The sequence below is a fragment of the Mercenaria mercenaria genome, chromosome 6, assembly GCF_021730395.1.
Source record: "Mercenaria mercenaria strain notata chromosome 6, MADL_Memer_1, whole genome shotgun sequence".
Taxonomy (NCBI): Eukaryota; Metazoa; Mollusca; class Bivalvia; order Venerida; family Veneridae; genus Mercenaria; species Mercenaria mercenaria.
In genome coordinates this window covers 8,148,792-8,171,364 of record NC_069366.1, presented here as the reverse complement: position 1 = coordinate 8,171,364, position 22,573 = coordinate 8,148,792, and the positions used below count along the sequence as shown (strand labels likewise).

At 35.7% G+C, this 22,573-nt stretch overlaps 1 protein-coding gene and 1 non-coding gene across 2 annotated transcripts in view; both read right to left on the bottom strand.

Annotated features, from left to right (window-relative positions):
* The window catches only part of LOC123549721 (uncharacterized), a 31,913-nt gene extending 10,309 nt beyond the window's left edge, over window positions 1–21,604 (bottom strand). Inside the window, exons 1-8 of the mRNA XM_053545025.1 lie at window positions 21,571–21,604; window positions 18,217–18,454; window positions 16,640–16,800; window positions 14,411–14,614; window positions 11,924–12,105; window positions 10,554–10,725; window positions 2,819–9,652; window positions 2,277–2,447 (exon numbers count right to left, since the gene is read on the bottom strand). Coding sequence (XP_053401000.1) covers window positions 2,277–2,447; window positions 2,819–9,652; window positions 10,554–10,725; window positions 11,924–12,105; window positions 14,411–14,614; window positions 16,640–16,800; window positions 18,217–18,431 — 7,939 coding nt within the window. The 5' untranslated portion in view covers window positions 18,432–18,454; window positions 21,571–21,604. The remainder of the gene's footprint in view (window positions 1–2,276; window positions 2,448–2,818; window positions 9,653–10,553; window positions 10,726–11,923; window positions 12,106–14,410; window positions 14,615–16,639; window positions 16,801–18,216; window positions 18,455–21,570) is intronic.
* Trnat-ugu (transfer RNA threonine (anticodon UGU)) lies at window positions 16,432–16,504 on the bottom strand. Its single transcript has one exon. It is a non-coding gene; the product is annotated as a tRNA-Thr (tRNA).
* Window positions 21,605–22,573: the final 969 nt, after the last annotated feature.

The following is a 22,573-nucleotide window of genomic DNA, read 5'->3' as shown; positions in this document are numbered from 1 at the left end:
TAAATTAATGGGCTTGCCCTAAACAAGAAAACAAAGGGCAGAACTAAACAAACTGAAATATAGAAAGGGCATCTGACAATACAGAGCCTGCATATCACAGAAACTGGCAAAAAACAAAATCAAAAGCAGGCACCATATCCAAAGGGCGATTATACAATACCCAAAGCTATGAAATCGGGAGTATTAGAACCACCAAAGCCGAAATGTTTAAGCTAAAATCTAAACAGTACCACTAACAACATAAATGTCTTGCCGAAAGATGTAAAAAGGTCAAAACGTAACAGCTCTGACTGAATGTACGAGGAGACTTTTTACGGACGATAAGTTTCATTAAGTTTTTAATAATGTTCAGTTTTCATGACAATATAGGCGACACCCTTTTAGCAGTCACCTCACAATTACCTTTTGAATACTGCGTTGAAAATACTATTCTATAAAAAAATTCTATAATACTCAAATACCTGCACAACATTTTTTTTCTAACATACATAAATATATACGTTTATTCGGATAGATATTAAATTATGTCAGATATATGGTTGCTTAAGTTTTTACCTACACATAAAAACCAACGAAATAATTGTAGCTAAACTATAAATAAATTACAATCACTGTAAACAATAAATCAATCACTATTTATTGACATTAAATGAAATATTATGCTGTTTTAGCCAATGGAAATTTAATCCGGAATACGGTATACAGAATCGTTAATTGCAACATCTGTCTTTATCGGAAAACAAGAAATGTCTCTGTGGATGTCTCTAAATTGTTTTTTGTACTTTTAGCATGTGTAAGTGTTGGGTTCTGCTCGACCCGGGGCTCGAGGGCGTGGACGGTAACATGCATTTTAACTGCCGTCCATGAACAGGCTCAATCGGACCGAGCCTGCAGCATTTTCGTTTTTGTTGCGTTGAGCGACCTGTGGAGTTTCCACTTTTTCTATTTTAAAAACGGCGTGGAGGTAATAAAGTTTGGCGCATGGAAAAATCGTAATTAAACAGGATGTACAGACATAAAAGATTTGGATATGCATGTATGACATGACACGTTTGCAGATATTTCAACTAAGCAGCAAATTTAAATGATCAATATGTATCCTTCCAGTGATAGAAGGTCAAAATGATTTGACATCCTGTGCTGATTCTGAAATAATTTCGTGGTGGGTCAGAATCCCCATAGGAAACCCACTAGCACAATATCTCGACCCGCATACAATTAGTTGGACTACAGTTAAGGATAACATGGTGTAATAGCCATGTTTCATATCTTGTAACTGGATGACAATATTTAAATGAAATTTAGTCACTTTAAAGACATTCAAAATTAAAAAAGTTTCACCGAGAGATTTTTTAAATTTTATAATTTTTGGGGGAGATAATCGGTATTGAAGTTAACATTGATGCCTATGGGAAATATATAACATCTTTGATTATAAGAATCTGAACTTGAGTTTCGAGAAATGTTTGCGGTAGAAAGCTGCATTATATGATTCTGATATAGATATCAAAAAGAAATCTAAAATTCCCTGTAGGGAAAAGAAAATTAATTTTTTCTAGTTTTCAGGGGAGAAACCAAAATTATCAGGGGAGGTAATCTAAAGGACATTTTTGAGAACTTCTGTCACTATATAACTTGTCACTATGCACCTTATTTCTATTGTTTGACATTTTCAAAGCTTACATTATCAAGTTTTATGTACGCTTTTGGTGAAATTAAGGCCTATTACGGGATGTCATCCTTAAAACCAGCCACCACTCATTCATATGAAGGCGGGGTACGAGTTTATTTTCGATTTCTCTTGCGATGATCAATTACTAAAGACTTTGAAATTAGAATAAATCATTTTAGTTTTGGGTTAAGACTTAATATCCACTATTTAATATGTGCCTTCTGATATTCAATGTTATTTAAGACTTAGCAATAAATGGTTTATCTTTTCAGCGCGCACCTGTTTCGTGCCCCTATTACTATAGAATATAGGTCAAAATTCATGTTATACAGCTACGCAACATAACTTTCCATATTCAAATTAAACATACTTTCGCACGCATAGTGAGCTCTCTTTATATGTCATGTGCTTATATCTGTAAATTAAGTATGCAGATACCCTGGCTAAAAGAAGTTAAACATAACTCATTTATCGGCCAGATCTACTTGGTATATTTTGATGTTTTGGAAAAGCAAGATTAATGGTAGAACATCTTATCCAGACATGACGATCAAACTATTTTGAAGCGTTTGCCTATAAGAAGGTGAAAAATTCTACTATTAACCTGCTATTTTCTTAATGTGAATTTCCACCACATCTTTTAAATTTACTTGCCGTACTGTCAGCAAGCTATTCCAGCGGAGGTAATATTCAACTGAATCAGGAAAGTCTGTTTTTAGCAAGACCACTCTGCATCTATATACGCTTCCATGCTTCGACTGTTTGTCTAAACGACCTGTAAGACAAAAACAGAAAGTCATCTTTAATAGTAACATAGATGATTTAATATTACATTTATTATAAGTATAGTCATCCCTTTAAATGAGAACCCATCATTTAAATACAATGTTTATATCAAAATTGGCCTAACATTTCCAAGCCTTTATAGATATTTCGCCTTTAACTAGTAAATGAGTAATATGAAGCTGTGCAAAATTAAAATAAAGCATCCTGAACATAAATTATTGGATTATATCTTTGACACTTTAATTTATCTCATAACAAAATGACAAAATATTTTCAAATAGTTTTTATAACATTTGGATAGCTCAGCAACTGAATATTGCTAATAAATGATAAAGTAAATATAAATGTATCAATACCAACCGTCCATTACAATCCTTGTTCCTTTTACATGAATTTCTTGAACCGTGTCTTCAGTATGGCCATGACTTGCATTTGTTAAATACTGCTTCGAAGAACATTCTGTTGGATATACTTCAACGTTTTTAGTTACTGATTCGTTCTTATACAGTTCCTTTTTGGTATCATCTCTTGTTTGTTCAGGAATATCGCTTTTGTCATTTAATATGTCTTCTACGGTAGCAAAACCTTTGCCAAGTACAAATTTGAAGAGAAGAGATTCTAGCCTTTCTAACATGTACTTGGCTGTGGATGTTTCAAGAGCTTTCGAATTAAAGCCTAATTCAAGACATAGTTTTCTTCTCACTGTATCCTGATACATAAACAAACACGTCTCGTACGTATGTCGTCGGTGATGAATCTCCGTTATTTTGACATTCTGTTTCATAGAGCGTTTGGATGCGGTTGATATGTCATCGACGATAAACCTATGTCTTCCAATATTCTGTCTTAGCTTCTCTGATGTCATTTCCTCTTTTATTAACTCAAAGGGATATGCGCCTTGCTCTGTTACCGCGTTTAACATTTCAGTAGATTCCCTCAAGTAGTCATTGGCTGGAGATTTGGAGTTCACTTTGCCAATAATCGGAATCTCATTAACACACCGTGTAAGTACATTTTTCAGTGCAGGTACATATCCTCGCATATTTGTGTTTGTTAGCAAAGGTAAAACCTCGAGTCCTGTTGATTCATAAATGATGAGAAAGTACACCGATAGAACAAAGTTATATAATGTAACTTTTTCTTTTCTGACGAAGTTAAGAATGTCATCAAATTGTGTCTCGGAGAAGACGTGTTCAACCTCACACCATCTTGCCTCGTCTAACTCGGCCTCGAGTGAGTTAGAAAACGTGAACGGTTCTATATTGCAGGAGAATTTTTGTTTCCAGAACGTTTTCATGCCTCTAAATCTAGGAGTCAATGTAAGGCGTACAGTTTCTGTGACATTTATACTGTTTTTGACTGGAGGCGGGCCTCCGAGAAAGTAATAACGGGCACACAGCTCAAGATCACGAAAGAAAATATTGATATTCTGCATATCTACTACCACAGCATGAAGAAACAATTTCATTCTGGTTGTTCGGCGTTTACATGCCAAATGCAACAACATAGGAATTTGGTGTCTTGGATCAATTCGTGTCTCTGTGGAAGTTTCAAATATAGTCTTAAACGGAACAATTCTGACTGGAACGTTTCTTTCGTCGATTTCTATTTCTTTTGCCTGGAAGGTTTTGGCAGAGACATTCCATTCAAATATTTGCCGCAGTCCAGGATGAATTTGCAATAAACATATAATGATTGTTCTCCAGTCCTTGATTTTGATCAGTCTTGATGTCATTTCGTAGCTGATAGTGCGAATGAAATTTGAGGGTTTTTCAATTTCCAGTCTATCTAGTATGCTTGTCTGCATGAAGGTAACAGATCCATTTAATATTTCATAATTTACAGCCTCCTTAATAACAGGTTCTTCTTTTTCTTTATGAGATAATACTTCATTTAGAACAAAGTCTGTCATTCTTTGAATGGTGGTTATATTTGATAAAAGGAATACAACAGGGACTTGTACATTCGTAGTTTTGTAGATGCTGTTTGTAATACTCATAGCCGACATTGAGTCAATACCTAATTGATAAAGGCCAACGTCTGAGTCAAAAAGTCCTGTTTCTGTCGGTAAAGAATCTTTCAGAATAGATAATATTGTTTTTGACAAACACTGCTTTTGGTTCTCTAGAGGCAGTTCAAAAAAATCTGCGTTCAATTCATTCATTTCTTCTAACTCCATCTTCTGTGCATTTGCCATTATTCCAAAGTGTTGAATTACCGACTCGAATTTCTTTTGTGAAGACGAGTACATAGGGTTTCGAATAACCTTCTGCCAGTCAAAAATGCCGAATATTTTCTGAACACCTTTGGTAAGTATCGCCTCATTGAAACATGATCGCACATCACTTTCGTTTAGAATAATGATACCTTGACGTCGAAATCGATTTTCAAAATCTGGACCGCTTTCTCTTGCCATTCCAAATGGCAATGCTCCCCAGTTAATGCTTTGTGCGTTATATCCATGACATGTTCTAAAAAAGGCAAATGAGTCTTGAAAAGAGTTCCCTGATGCATAGTTGGATTGTCCCTGATTTCCAAATATTGCAGTTATAGAGGAATGCGTGAGGAAAAAGTCCAATGACATGTCCTTACTGACCTCATGCAAGTTCAATGTTCCAAGAACCTTCGGCTTTAAAGCAATGTCGAGGTCTTCAGTTGTCATTTTATTCAAAGTAATATCTTTCAAGACCCCTCCACCATGGAATATCCCTTTAACCTTAGCTTGTTTATTTTTCAGAGAATTGAACACACTTTGCATAGAGTTTAGATCAGTAACATCTGCCCGAATATGACTTATTTTACATCTGCATAATATTTCAACTTTTTTCATTTCGGCAGTTTTGTCAACAGATAGACTTCTGCGTGAAAGTGTTAATAGATGCCCAGCCCCTAGTTTGGCACAATACTGCAACAATTCCCATCCAAGGCCACTAGTTCCCCCGACAAATATGTAGTAACCATTCTTTTTGAATAACGACGATGGGTACCGAACGACAGGTAATTTCAACTCCCCGGGTGCGGTCTGGACATCAATGAAGTCATAAAGAAAGTCAGAATCTTCCGTAACTGTCAGAAAAAGTCTCCGAAAGTTTGTAGGTGCTTTTACCAAATATTTCAAAACTTGTGGCACCAGTTTTGTTAGGCTGTCTTCACTCATGATCTCTTCAGTTTTTAGTGTAACTGTTTCCTTATTCAGAATATCTTGTAGTCTGACGGATGCAGCGTCCCATGGTAGCCAGGTGTTTACACATATGACAAGTTGAACAGCATTAACACTGTTGAGCAAACTTATATCACATGCGTTTTCAATTTGAACCAAAATAGCATGCGTAAAACGTTCACGGGTCATAGCAATTTCGTCTATATCAACCCAAGATGCCACCTTTCCTTTGGACCTGTTATACTGAAGAAAATTCAGTATTGCATTTGCCCTCCAACAATTACTATCACAGACGACTATCAGGACATTTGACTTTGTTTTTATTTGTTTAGCTACTTTCCACAGGAGAACGATTTCAGATATCAATCCAGGCTTATAGAAAGGTATATCTTTCAATAAGAATGTGCAACACTTTGGCACTGAAACAACTGTGGAAATGGTTACTGGAAAACATACACCATACATGCTGTTGTCCGAATCTTTATTTTCCTTAAGCCAGCCAAGAAATTCTGTAGCCTTGACCAGAGTTTCAGGACCAGCTTGATCATCTGAAGTTAAGATTCTTACGCATGAACCAGTAGTTATTCTATGAGAATCCTTAATGTAAACTCGGCTTACAAGTATGTTTGAGTGATTGTCATGTGCTGTTTGAACATTTTTTGAATTAAGTCCGCAAGGTGTGTAAGCCAAAAAGGGCTTAGACACAACCTTTGAACTCTTTGAACACAAATGTAGGTTCTCCAATTGTCCTGTCTGGTTTGTCTGAATGTACTCAATGTCTTGGCTGGATGATAAACATATATCGCTTACATAAATGCGACCATTTCTTATCAAAGATTCCGTGATTCCGCTTTCAGTGTTTGTCAAAAGCGATATGAATGGCTTGATATTTTCCTCTCCGAGAACAACATCAATCAAACGTATATCATCAAACGGCATTTCAGTTAGCGCTGATCGAACAAACCCCCACATCTCTGCCCCTATATAATTTGTTTCTTCGTGATTTTCTGCAGATAATTGCTGTGTAATTTCGGTGACTACAGATACAGGGAATGCTTCTTCCAACAAAGATGACTTGACATTGAAGATCGTTTGCAGTGAAATGACATTGAACAAAACCATGTCATATATCGCTTTGTTGCTTTGATTCTCTAAATCATGGCAGTTTATACATAGACCAAAAACCACCATGCGACCTTTTCGTGAATTCTGTATAGCTTCTGTAACAAGTTCCTTAAAAGCATTTGCATCATTTGGAATTTCGATGAAGGTAAATGAAATCTCACCACGAGTAAGCCAATTCTTAAACCTGTTTGAACCAAAAACAATAAGTTGGTCAATATCAAATGCTTTGTAATTCTCCTCAGTTTTATTCAGCTGTTCCAAATGACGCCATTTTAATTCGTATGAAATGCTATCATTTGGAATAGATGTACTGATGCTTTCTATCACCAGGTCGTCTATCATTGCAATTACAGCACCTTTCTCAGAGCACAATATTAATTTGTAAAAACTTCTTTTCCTTGTCCTTCGGATTAACTGTGTATAAACAAACATTATTTCCCGAGGCATCGTTTCTATGATAATTGATTTGAAGCCGACAGGAATACCTTCGTATGATCTTGAACTTTCCTCGGTTGACAGCACACCCGACGTCTGAAACATAGCATCTACAATAGCAGGATGCAGACAAAAACTTCTTGTATCACGCCTGACACTTTGCGGTAAGTTAATGACGGACAGACATTCATATCCATTTAAATAACAGTCTTCAATTAGGCGCAGAGAGTCAGCATACCTAAGGCCAATCTTCTCTAAAATGGCATATATTTCTTCTGTCGTTCTGTGTTTTGTTAAGCGCATTTTCAACGCAGAAATATCAATTTCGTGTACATCTTGTATTTTTCTTTCGTTAACGGTACCCGTGCAAAGAGTGCGTTCATCAAGGCATACGCTATAAGCGAAAGTTCCGTCCTTCAAAGCCGTGTTTTGCTGGAATGATAAAGAAAGCAGAGTTGTTCGACCTTTTTCTACCGTGCAAGGATTTTCAAAGCTGACTGACAGTTCTAACGTTGTCGGTGGACTTTCAAATATCTCACAAGCACCACTTAAGGCTGCCTCGACGTATGTTGCACCAGGCACGACCACAGAACCTAGCAACTGATGATCGAAGACAAAAGGTGTAGTTTCCTGATTCACTAATATGTTGAAGGTCTCATTGGTGACCTTATCCATATATTTTTGCGTACCTCTTGTTTTTCCAAAACCTGAGAGATACTGCTTTGCCAAGTGCGATATGAATAATGTCGACGTTGTGTTGAAATGGTATCTCGGTAACGGTGACAGATATCCTCTGTATGGCATTAATGGACTGAAGTCAATGTCTACGCCCAGCTCAAACAATACAGCGAGTGACCTATGGAAACAAGCCTCATTGCTTTGGTTCATAGAGGGAAGACAGAGAAACTTGTACCCTTCACCTATTATGTTCGGAAGATGCACCCTAAGCACTTGTCTTGGCCCAATTTCTAAGTACACATTTGTACTTTCGATTCGAAGCGTCTCTCGTAGAGCTTGCATAAACAAAACAGGCTGTCGGACATTTTCGGCCCAATATGTAGACGAAGCCAAATCATTAGGATTTGCTTTTTCTCCTGTTACTGTTGATATTTGCGGAATATGTGGTTCATGCCCATTCTGAAGGTCTTTTAGTTTTGAAGCTATTTCTGACAAACATCCATCCATTAAATGGCTGTGATACGCGCATGCTACATTTAGAGAGCGTATGAATGCCCCTGGGAAAGAGTAAATTTCTCGTTCTAAGCTGTCAATGCCTGTTTCTGTACCAGATATGGTACAAGATGAAGGACTGTTGTAGACAGCAATATTTAATGATGGTTGATATTTTGAACATACGCTTTCTATGTCAGAGATAGCTACATTTCCTACAACCGTCATTTTCCCTCTCGTTTGTTGTGCAAGAATTTTTGAGCGATGGTAGATTACTTTTACAGCTGACGAAAGAGTTAAAGCACCGGATGCGTAGGCTGCTGCTACCTCTCCAACGGACTGACCGATTATTGTATCTGGTGTCACACCTACGTTTTTCCATAGTTCAAACAATGCAACCTGTACTGTAAATATTGCTATGTGATTTAGAAAAGGATCACTGTAGTCTGAAGAACATTTTAATATTTCTTCTACGCATAGGTTTGAATACACTTTTAGACATTCGTCAATTTTCCGGACTGTGTGTCTGAAAACGGAGTGATTGGTCATCATTTCAGCTCCCATGCCAGACCAAGCTGTTCCAACTCCGCAGAATACCATTACTATATTCCGCTTATATAATGGTATAACTGGTATAAACTCCCCACTAGTTTCCGACTTCAGTTTGGCATTCTGGCATGTATCTTTGATATCTGCACCAAATAAAAGAGTTCTACACTCAAAGTGGTCACGGCGGAATAAAGATGTGTATGAAATATCGGATAGAGTTTCATAAGAGGTATCCACATCAGTTAAAAATCTGTTTATGTTCTTTGACAATGCTTCCCGATCTCTACCAGACAAACACACAAGATATGGAACGTTTTCGCTAATGATATTTGTTTTAACTTCTTGAGAGCAAGTAGTCCTGCAACTGAACTGTTTGATAACAGCATGGCCATTTGATCCACCAAAGCCAAAAGAATTGACACAAGCGACTCTGTTTCCAGAATGATTTTTCGGCCAATTTTCAGTTTTTACAGCAATGTCTAATGAAGTCTCATCAAGCCTAATTTTTGTATTGAGATTTGATTTGTTTTCATTTATATGTAGACTTTTAACGAACTTCTCGTGTCTCATCATCAATAATACTTTGATTAAGCCCGCCACAGCAGCTGCAGATTCTGTATGCCCTATGTTTGTTTTCACTGAACCCATCAATATCTTCTTTGAGTGATTTGATTCCTGTGTGTTAACTGAATACGACTTCATAAATGTTGAAATGGCATCCACTTCCGTAGGATCACCAGCCGGTGTACCCGTACCTTCGAAAAGGATTTAATCATTAAAAATTGTACATTCAAATTTGTTTTATTTGAAATAAACACTAGATTTCTGTCACACTTGTAGCTTAGTTAAAATGCATATTAGAAAAACTCTGAAAGACCCTATTGATACTGACTATCTTTTGACCACTAAATATCAATTTAATCACCTTCCATCCCTGTATTTGGTTTCAGTGTTGTTATATTTCCTGGACCCATATAGTCAATTCAGTTTAACAAGGAAATACTGCCGCTAAAGTCTGTGCTAAATGAGCATGAATGGTTGTTCACGATGCATTAATTCAAATGGGCAGACTAAATTAAACCGAGTCAGTCAAACGGAGACTGCAAATATTTTTCTTGGTTGCATTCTATCTGTTCATAGATTGTGTTAAAGCTGCACTGTCAAATAGCATGATTACAATCATCATGTGATAGATAATACTCATGCCATGTGAACATAAAGGTGAATATACGAAACGTTTGATTTTTTAAAAAAAATCTCACACCACGATATTTGAGTTAGTCGTTTTAATAGTAATATTTAATTGTATTAATGTAGATGTATGCAAAGTACTTGATAAGTTACTTTGAGACCACACTATGTTTCTACAGTCTGATATAATTATTTATTATGTGTTTAAAACTATACTGAAAATAGATTGCATAAATAGGTTTGCAAATGACGTTGTGAAAACACTTTAATACAGAAAGGGTCTTTCTTGTCCACCAGTCACCCTTTAGTATTGTCAGAATGTTTATAAAGAAGTTCATGTGGAGAGAGAAACAATGTCTTTAGGTTGTGGTGGGTCTTTTAAGATATATACACGTTCAGTCGTACTTTACATAATGCGTTTAACAAAACAAACTATTTAATAAATCGATAGAAGAAAATAGTTACCATGAACTTCAATATAGTCCAGTTCCCCTGGATGAATGTTGCATTTTTTGTAAATAGCATGCAACAATTCCTGTTGTTGTTCACTAGATGGCGCAGTCATTGGAGAAGCAGCTCTCCCGTCTTGATTAATATCAGTTTGCAATACACCCCATATATTTTCAATTTGTGGTGCCTTAAATGCATATAGTTTAGAGAAATTAAATTCAATTCTGTATAATTCAATGATAAGGCCATAACGCCAAAACATTAAATATATCAAATTTCAGTCAAAACATGCGAGTTCGAATGACGAAATTCGTTCTCCTTTTGCGTCACTCATTAGAAACCCATTCACGTTGTTGATAAGTTCGTTAAGCTTTGTAGCTTTTTCGTCACGAGAATATTTAGCTGCTGAACATTCTGTGTGTTACTAGTAAATTCAACTGAGTACATTAAAATAAGAAAAATAAGCTTAATACAACATTTAACATTTCGACATGTAATTTTAGACGGGCGTCCAATTGTCACTGCAATTTTTTTATAGTAAAATGACCGCTGTATTCCAGTTATGAACAAACATAATCTGTCTTAGAAAGTCAAGAATCAAGATCAATACCTAATATGAGCCGTGCCATGAGAAAACCAACATAGTGGCTTTGCGACCAGCATGGATCCAGACCAGCCTGCGCATCCGCGCAGTCTGGTCAGGATCCATGCTGTTCGCTTTTAAAGCCTGCTGTAATTAGAGAAACCATTAGCGAACAGCATGGATCCTGACCAGACTGCGCGGATGCGCAGGCTGGTCTAGATCCATGCTGGTCGCAAAGCCACTATGTTGTTTTTTCTCATGGCGCGGCTCATATGTATTTTTGTGACTAAATAACAAAGAAGTGTTTGCAACATCAACTATAGGTAGTAGATTATCGATAAAGCGTGTGCATGTTAAAGTCTATATACATATTTTGATGTTAAAGTTCCATGTGTATGAGCAGAGGAAGAATAATCGTGATAAATTGCAATCATTACAATAATTACACGGTAATAATCTTGACGCTGATATGTAACAATTCGTCGCTGCTACGATGACAAAACTCTGTATAAAAGATCCAATGAAAAAAAAACTAGAAGGTTCAACATTTCTCACAGATAACAGATTTTGCCAAATATACAGATCGAATTGTACAAATAACTCTAAAAACTAAAAACTACAATACGTTTGCAACCATTTTGTAATAGACAATACTTAAAAAAGGCTCATTATAAAATAATTTCAACTGCAACATTTTCGTTTTTGTTGTGTTGAGCGACCTGTGGAGTTTCCACTTTTTCTATTTCATTATAAAATAAATAAGATATTTCAGGTGAGTCCATGTATCAGACCAGCAAATTACCTCTTTCACAGACTGCAAAATAACGACTCCACAACCTTCGCCCCTAGCATATCCGTCAGCTGTGTCACAGAATGTTTGGCATTGACCTATTCTCGACAACATTCTTGCCTTGCATAGTGGTATAAACATATCCGGAGACAGAATACTGCTGACACCGCCGCATATCGCCATATCACAGTCACCTTTACGTTTGAGAAAGTACAGCTGTTTTTTTTTTATAAATGATTAAATTAATGGACATATATATCGGTGTTTATACGAATTGAGATGTAGCATCATTAAGTACAGGAAACGACAAAAAGCAGGAAACCCTTATCTATAAGACATTTTGCCTCTAGGGACCACTATGGAAATAAGAGGAAAGTTACTTCCCATTTACTGTTCAGATTTGTCTTATATATGCGGTTTTTTGTTTGATGTGTGATGTCTAAGGCATAGAATTCAACCCCATCTGGATATAGTTGTTCATATCTGGACAGCGTAAAACGAGGGTTGATCCATAAGTCACAGCAGGTATAAAATTGTGTGTCATCAATAAAATCTGTAAAACGTCAACAAAAGCGGGTACGGAAAAGCCTTTATCTATTCGCAATATTGACTAAAAATATTATCAAAATATACGGCATAGTTTATAATATATCAAAATATAATGGTGACGTGCTAGTCGCGTTGCTGATGTCCGAGGTGACGTTTATTTCTAATTTATCAAGTGTCATTTTATTCTTTTCAAACTTGCATCCTTGACAGCACTGGTGTATGTTTTATATATTATGGAAAGCATCACGTACATCAATGTATCAGACTGCTAGCCGATTAGATATATCTGTTGTAGGAAACCTTTATGTGTAATGGCTGGTGGATAGTCCAAATCACGACTGATGAACAAAAACGTATACTAAAAAGTGTTAGATCTCAATTTAGACAGTGATATTACTCTATTTAACGCAATGGCATTCGATGTAAGTGGCTGGTTACGATTCTGCATGAGTATTTACTGGTAAAAGAATATAATGTACAAATGACATATGTTGTGTAAAAATAATGAATGAACGGTGACCAAATACATTCTACGACTGCCGAAAAAATATGCACATTTATATATCATGTTACTTAACAAAATATACACCAGTTACCGATAGATGTTGTCTCTGGTAATCTTTATCAATTCAAAACTTACACAACATAGTTGTTAAAAATAAGCATAATATCTTTGAAATCTCTAAAATTATAATACAGTAATCGGTGTCTTTTTCTTCACAATAGGGAAAAAGGTCTTTCCTGCACTTCAATCTGAATATATATAATATTAACATTTGTTTTATAGCTTTAGCGCACAAGAAAGCCAATAAAGACATTGCAAATGATAAGTCTTTATTAATTAAGCAATACATTATTATCAAACCAAGATAAAAGTGTGATTTCTAAGGGTGTTGCATCAAAAATAATAGTGATCCAGAAAATAGACTGAAAATAGCCCATTGTGCTATAACTTAATTGATACATTTTTACATTCCGAAAGTCGCATCCCTAAGTTTTATTAAAGTAAATTTAGTTCAGTTCTCTGACTTGGCCGTCAGGGACCTCTATAAGTGGATGTAAAAATATACTTTTCTCATATGCAATGCCTCAGTGTATTGGTGAATAAAAAAACCTGCGAGTTTGCTTTCATGTCAGTTTATATTCTTCCCTCTTCCAGGGATATTGCGACGGTTTTTCACATTTATATATTTTAGTTTTAACAATCCATTACTTAGACATCATTTATAGGAAAGTCGATAATTTCAAACGGGTATCAGTCTGAGAAAGTGTACAAAACGAATGATGTAAATCCTTGCATCTTTTATTTAACTTAAAGACAGAAATTAGCTTTTCTGATTTTTTTATTAAATCATGTTGAATTTTAGTTTACCTGTCCTTGCATATTCAAATCTCATTACAAATAATTAAGTAATTTGACATATAGAATTGAATATATCCAGAACATTCAAGAATCAAATTATATATATTTTTATAGTACATATTACGTATAGGTGTATAAAATCGATAGAAATAAACAAAACCTTGGAGGCTTGCCTGATTATTGTTATAGATATAAACACAATTTTCATCAATTTTAGATTTGTTTAAACAATTTGGCTATTAGAAGGATTCAGAAATAAATTTCCGACTTTATTTAGAGTATTTCCATTTTTGAAATTATAAGTTCTGTCTCTACCCTATACTCTCATTCGTTCAGGACATTTAGTGGATGTTTCCGTAGTAATTAATATAGTGTATGAATGTGTAAAATGGATAATATTTATATCTTTTTATTTGTTTTCCCCAAAATGGTGTGTTGGTAGTTAATTGCTGTTTTTTTTTTTTATTTCTGGTTTATTATACCTGAAATGTTGTTCCCAATATAATAATATTATTTTATTTTATCTAAAACTAACCTCCTGAAACGTTCGGCAGTGAAGAAATTGTGGGGTATAAAATAAAATATACCTGCACGGATAGCTTGACATCCTACATGTACAGCCATCATAGCTGATGAGCACGCGGTGTCTATAGTCATACACGGTCCCTGTAGATTATAAACGTATGACACCCTTGATGCTATTACAGTAGTACTCAGACCTGTAGCTGTAAAGTTAGTGTCTTCCGTATGGTCAGTTCCAACCAGTGTTTTATAGTCATCATTCATTACACCTGAATTCAGAAAATAGTATATGCTGGTGTAATTCTAACTTGTTAATTAACATTTGTATAACTGTATTTACGTGCAAAACCCATCTTAGCACTGACAAAGGTTGTGTAGTTTTCATTAGGAAGTAGAATACATGAACGCTTTTTAACACGAACATGTATTTCTTATCTCATCTTATTTCATATAGGAATATACAATGGCTGTATAAATCTTTAACGAAGGATAGTAATTTAAACTGTATATTTATATGAATGTCACAGGGCACCTTAGATGTATAAATAAACCCACGATTATCTAACAATTTTGATACAAACTGCAGTGGTATTTGACAATCAAGATATGTTTTTAAAACACGTATGTCCCCATAATGACCTGCCCCATTTCTCAGCCCCAGATCACTATGATATTGCCTTTTGACCTACTGTCCCCAACAAAATAAAGGTTCACCTACTAATCACAGACAATTATTGTAAGAAGTTTGTGGCCTTTAGTCACATCTTAAGTTATTGAGCGGAAACCGTTTTCAATATCAATATCATTGTGGTCTTGACCATTGACCTACTAACCCCTAAACAACAGGAGTCATGTACTAATCACACATAATCCTTCTATGAAGACGGCATAAGGCAAAGGCATGAGACAGTTCCCAGCCACAAAGTAATTATGACCACGACTTTTGGCTTACTGACATCCAAACAACGGGGGTCATTTACTGACCATAGACGAACACCTTATGATGTGTGATGGCTGTTTGCCAAAGCGTTCTGCAGTTATCGATCGGAAACCGATTGCAGCTCAGAGTCGCCTTGACCTTGCCGTACGACCTACATAATCCAAATACGACAGGGATCATCTACTGTCTACAGTTAATCATCCTATAAAGTTTGACGACTGTAGGCTAAAGCGTTCTTCAGTTATCAGTCAAAAAACGATTTTCAGCTCAAGGTCAACGTGATCTTGGCCGCTTCATTTCCGGCTCCTTGAACGAAAGTGATTATCTACTCCCCACATGAAATCATGAAAAGAAGTTTGACAATTGTAGGCCAAAGCGTTCTTCAGTTATCGATGTGAAACCGATTTGAAGCTAAAGGTCACCGCAACCTTAACGTTTGACATAATGATCCTCCAAAACAATAAAACAATATGGATCATCTACGATCACAGACATCCATCTCATGAAGTTTCACGACTGTAGGCGGCTGAAGCTTTTTTTTACAGATATCAATTGGAAACCAATTTTCATCTCAAGGACACTGCGACCTTGACCTTTGAGCTAATGTCCTCATAATTATAGCCATCCGCCAGTCACAGCCTACTTGCCTACCAAATTTGATGTTACTGCTCATAAGCATTATTCAATGATTCGGGAGAGACGGATAGATGGGAAGATTGACGGTCCAAATACGGTATGCCGCCCCATTCCAGACCAAAAATGTTATTACATGTTAAGGGAGCACTATATGAATCAATACTGAAAACGCAATGAAAGACAAAGTCTAGACAAAAACGGAGGGTGTTTGATAAAAGCTGACAATATAAACGGCAGGCAGATAACACTTCCAAAATTAATATTTTTGTCACAGGGTGAGAAAAATTTGCAGCCAGACTGGGACTCGAACCCGGGGCCTCGGAATACCGTTCCGATGCTCTACCGACTGAGCTAGCCGGCTGCCTGACACATCTCCCCTAACGTGACCAAGCCCTTATCGTGACATACACTCCCATAAATTGGAAACTCGTCCTCGTGTTCCGGAGGTACATAACATTGCATGCGTCGTCAGACTGACCAAGCAAGCATGCCACGGTCCCATGTTGGGCGCAGTCAGTCCGGGGCTCGAACCCGGGACCCCTCGCTTACAAGGCGAGTGCTTTACCGACTGAGCTAACCGGCTGCCTGACACATCTTCTTCCCTAACGTGACCAAGTGCCGTAACATTTTACAATACAATTGTGATTCATATTTCGTTGAAGGTATCTTATTACTGTGAAGTATGAGAAATATCTGATCTATAAGATCATAAACAAACCTATAAACACTCCAGTTTTTGTACCAGATAACTGTTTTCTAGTAAACCCTGCATCTTCTAATGCCATGTGGGTACACTCCAGTACATAGCGTTGTTGTGGATCAATCCGGACTGCTTCGTTATCACTGATCCCAAACAAGCGGTTGTCCCATATATCGTGCCTTTCAAAAGACAATATAGCTATATTACATGAATGTAGGGATTCACGTAACTGTAGATTTGTCAGTAGAACATTATTTTCATTTGCAAAGACACATTTCAGTTTTTATTGGTTTGAAGAAAAACATGTGTATATGTAGCAAGCAACCCGTGAAAGCAAAATACATGTACGTAAGAAATTAACAACAGTTTAAGGTATGTTATAAGTTTTTGTTGAAGGTGAGATTGAACTACATCGGGTCTTCATGTGGGCTGTAGAATACAAATGTTATTTATCAAGGTTTTAAGTCTAAAGGTGAAGGTCACAGTAGATGCAGGCTGTCACAAATCCAGTTGAGTGTGAATATGAACTAAATCTGGTCATTAATGAGGGCTGTAGGCAATCTGGTTCATACAGACGGAATAAGGACCGATGATAAACTAAACCGGGTCATTAATGTGGGCCGTAGGACCAAAAATGTTGCTTTTTAAGATTTAAAATTTGAATATGAAGGTCAAATGAGGGTCAATGCAATTTATATATTGGTCAGTTTGTAGGTACTGCCACAAGGATTGTTAAGGGTGAATGTGAACTAAATCAGGTCATTAATATCGGCTGTAGGCACTTCAGTTCGTACAGACGGAAGAAGGTCAAGGTAATCTATATAAAGGTAAATGTGTAAGTCATGCTAATGTGTTTGTTGAGTGTGAGGAAACTAAATCAGGTTATTAATGTTGGCTCTAGGACCATAAAAGCTGTTTATTAAGATTCTAAGTTTAAAGGAAAGGCCATATAAATGTCAAGGCCATTTATATTTAAGTCAGTTTGTTGGTCTTTTCCCAAGGTTTGTTGGGTGTGAGTGTAAACTAAATTGGGTCAATTATGTGGGGCGTAGGACCAAAAATGTTGTGCATCTAGGTTTTAAGTTTGAAAGGATATGCCATTTTAAGATCAAGGTCATTTATGTATAGGTCAATTTAAACGTCTTGCTACATGGTTTATTGAATGAGTTTGAATATATTCGGTCATTTATGTGGACTATAGGACTAAAATGCTACTTTTGTAAGGTTTTAAGTTTGTAGGTGAGGGTCATATGAGGGTCAAGTCCACTTATATATGGGTATGTTTGTAAGTCTTGCCACAAGAATTGTTGTGTGTAAATGTGAAAAATATTTACATGTTATCTTTTAACTGTTGTATAACATTATCAAAATTGAATTTTCCATAGATTCAGAGTATGAACAAATTATAAATAGTTCTGCTGGAACATTAATACGAGTCCTTATCAGTTTTTGTTTTGAATGAACTTTCTGAGATAATAGTTTGTAAACAAGAACATTCTTACTTTGATACGAGCATGCGTATTTAGGAAAATGTTTCGTATGATTTAAAAAGTTGATAATCATCTCCTCATCACAAGTACATTAAGTTTACTTACTCTGACAATAGGCCCGCTTTCCTGACGTAGATTTTCCCTGGTTCGTCCGGATTAACGCTGTAAAATTTGTCATTATTCCATCTTTCTTTTGGTATGTCCCTAACATGGTTTTCCGCATTCTCAAGAAGCCGCCAGAACTCATGTATGTCATTCGCACCAGGAAAGCGGCATCCTATGCCAACTATTGCAATTTCTTCGTTTTCGTCTGCCGACATTGCTTAAGGATCATCTCTATCTTCTGAATGAGATAAATATATGTATTTCGTCATGGTAGCAAGTATCATCTTGCAGAAAAGTGTTTCAGGGAGAAATGTATGAATATTTTCGTTGATTCAATACCGGCCAATCATTCTGAAAATACGGGATGGATTCCATTTACGAGGAAAGAACCAACAGAGACTTTTGCCCCAGCATGAACTGAATAGAACATTTCTACCAAAAGGAACACCATGACCTCAACTGATCGGATTTTCCCTTGTGATAGACTATGCCAAATCTAATACTATTTATATTTGCGCCAAATCTTTTTTGTTTTTATTTCAACAGTATAACATAATTCTTGCATGCTTATGTACATGATTCAGTTTTCAACTGGCACAGTTTCAATTTCACAGAAAATAAGTAACAGTTTACAGGAATATCCCCACTAATTACTTTCTTTCAGCATTAGGGAAAAGTAAACGGTTCAATTTTCGTTTATAACCTATGGCGTGGGATGTGTTGCAATATTGTAACATTATTTATTTGTATGTCATAATTTTTATTCATAATTAAACATAGTCCTTATTTAATCAAATATTTGTAACATGGGTTAAATAGTTTATCAAAAGAGGATACGATGCGAAAATCGTGAAGCACAGTACATGTTTAGTGGTGACCCCTCTACAGTTAATCGCTACGCTTTCCTATTTGATGGTGCGATGACTAATAAAGTGTAAGACTCCATGATACTTTTCTCCTAATTCCTATATACAACGGACGGAGGGAGTTAAATTTTGTCTTGCAGCTTTCTTAGTCGTGCCCTTAAATGTTAGGTTCTTGGTGCTGTCACTTCAGTCAAGCTGTTGAGTACATTGGTGTTATTATACCTTAGATTTACCTTAATTTTAATCTTAATGTTTTGCCTAATTAATCTGGTATTTTTTCGCTAATGTCAGAGCCTTTCTCAGCGGGATTTTATTTACATTGTGTTATCTAACTTGTTGAAGATAGGGTATGTGCGAGGTTGGCATGCCCTAAACGCGTTTATATCACCAGTTTCCTTTGTATAGGTTACTGACCGATCCAAGGCGGTGCCCCTATTTTCAACTGGTTTTCTGTCTGTCTTGTATTGTCTGTTGCGTATGTTGTCTTGTTTGTTGTAAGCGTTTTCTCCTCCTCCTAACTCCCCCTATCGCCTCGCCATTTCCCCTTGCATTTGCGCTCCTTTTTGCATCCCCCGCCCCCTTTACTTTGAGTTAGTTTTTGTGGCTTCCCTTTATTTCGGCTGCCGGAATCCTAAGGCGGTGTTTTTTTCCTGCTGTTAGGGGTGCGTTAGTGTGATTGTGAGTCTAAAGCGTTACCCTACCGTGAACTTGTATCTGACCTGTCTGTGTTTCTATTTTAGTGAGTTGGGTATGGTTGTGTGTTTATCTTTGGTACGTGAATGCCTGCGCAATTGTGGTTTACGTTGTAGTGTAGCTGAGATTAAGGAACGTAGCATACCCTTTGTATATTCATCCTTGTTCTACTTGCTCCTTTAACTTCCTCCCCAACTCCCCTCCCCTTTTTTTTACCCCTTACCACTCCCCCCTCCCCCTCTATCTACATTTGGCATAAATTTATATGTACTTGTTAGATCTTCGAAGCAACCCGTCTGTAATATTTTTCCATTACGGCTTTTTTTGTTGTTGGCTTACTTCGCAAATGCGTGGCTCCGAGGCTGTTTTTTCTGAGAAATCTACCATTACCTATTATATTTTATATTCTATAAAATTACATTTATATTCAATACAAATTATTTATGTACTTTAATTCTCTATTTATATTCAATGATTTGTTTTTGATATACCATAATTGTTATTCAGTACATGAAACAAAAATGTATTTATATTCGATAACTTTTATTCATATGTCATATTTTTTCATATATATTCTATTGTTTGTATTAAAATTCACTAAACATTTAGTTATTTTCAATACTTTTTCGTTTATTTCAATTAATGTTTCATTTATTCTATAATTGTATTTTGGGTAAAAGGTATTTTTCATATGCCATAGGGTCAAATTTCAAAGTCAATGTTAGAAAACATACCCCGTAACGTACAATACGTATCTAATTAACCAAAATACATGTTAAGATTATAAAAACAATTTTATTGCATACAAATAAAGAGTACGGCATGAAACTAAAATCATTGCATAATAAGAATGTTAAAATAATAGTTTTATAAACTATTAATTATGTAATTTATATGCCCGCATGATCAAATATACAGATATTTTGAAATGCAATAAAAAAGGATAAACCAATATTGCATACCACAACCCACTAGCCATGAGGTAATGATTAACGACAATTGAAACGCAGTTTTACCATTTCCCTAATGCTGAAAGAAAGTAATAAGGGGAAGTATACTAGTAAACTATTAATTATTTTCTGTTGAAACTACGTGTTTAATATTACGGTCAAAACAAATGTTATATCCCTAAAACGCAATCAGAACTGTTCAAAAATAGCTTACTTTAGTTTGGGATATTTTAACTATAGATGTAAAATCGTCTCGCTCCGTGACGACATTGTTTTAATCAAAGTGTAGCAACTGCATGGCCATGCCATAACATAAGCGAAATTACGATAATTTGTGTTTTTGTTATTCGTTTATATCTTCATTTTATGGATTATCAGGTTAAACTAATCTGATGCAAAGTTCAAGCATTTTGTGCTGATTTGTAAAATGATTTTAAGCAGTTGATTTATCTAAATACAATATCATTTTGTTTTCGAAAAGATTGTACTCCGCACGACACACTTACAGATTTTCATGAAATTGTTTGCATGTTATCAACCAAGGACAGAAATCCGAAATAAATCTATAGCGTTATCCAGAGCATGCTACTACTTGATAATACAAGTATATGGTAGTTGATCTTGTGTTTTACTACCGTAAAATATAACTCAGTTAATTCAATTTGACGATATTTAATTGAATAAACTATTTGTGAACTTCATTTTCTTACAAAAAGCCAAACAACAAAGCAAACAAGGTTAACACACAACAAAACTGTATAGATGCATTCAAATTACTATTTGACTGAAATTAAATAAACGTGTATCACTATTTGAGTGAAATTAAATAAATGTCAAGTACTTACTGTTCACATTTCCTTGCCTTCCCATGCGCCTTGTAAAGTCCGCGTCAACAGCACTTATATATGCTATATTCGTGTGAGGGTGTTTCAAAATGTTTCGATGCGCAGGTCGTTACTATTTCCCATTTAAACTATATTATCGCTTTGAGATATATTCATGCTATTGCAACCTATGATTAAGATGTGGATTTTAGAAATGAACATGAAGATTTGCAACTATTCTTGAAAACCCTACAAAGTAATATGTTTACTTTATTTCCAGGGGTATACCACATGCAGAATTAACAATACAGACATGTTATAGACTTTTAAGAAAATAAATGCTATATTGTTTAACAAGGTGAAATGCGAGTTTTAAAAACACATTTATTGACGATCTGACATTGAATATTAGGGATATGATCAAGGTTCATTTCAAATGCATTTACTCTGTTGAAAACGTTTGTGATGACCTGAACTCTGGTTTCAGCCGTATCTCGTCATGTCATCATTGACAAACATGTAAAAACTAGACCCATCTTTCTGTTCATGTTTTGCAAATCTTGTTTAATTTTCCACATGAAAGGTGTTTTACATAATTCTTTCTAGACAAAACAAAGACGAAATAATTATTCGTTTGAATTGGTGCAGTAAGTCTCAAAGCAGCATTCTCAGTCTTCCTCACGTAACTTGCAAATTCAATTGATATAAGCAAGTTATTAGTTAAAAATGCACTTAACAGATCTACTGCAACGCTACCCTAGCTGAGCGTATGTGTGTGATCAGTACAGGACATACAAAGTTAAACATAAATAAATTTAATGGACTGGACTCAATATCTAAGCAGAAATGATCTTTCTTTAGAACTGAAGCTTGGTCATATTATAAACATTGGTAATTGAGTTTGTTTTTGTCAATTGTTTTAATATATGCGCAATTAAGGACAAAAACATGTCTGAGTTTGGAATCGACGAACCCTGGTCACCTCGGCTACAAGAACTTTTCTGTCTTCTTGAACATGGACCAC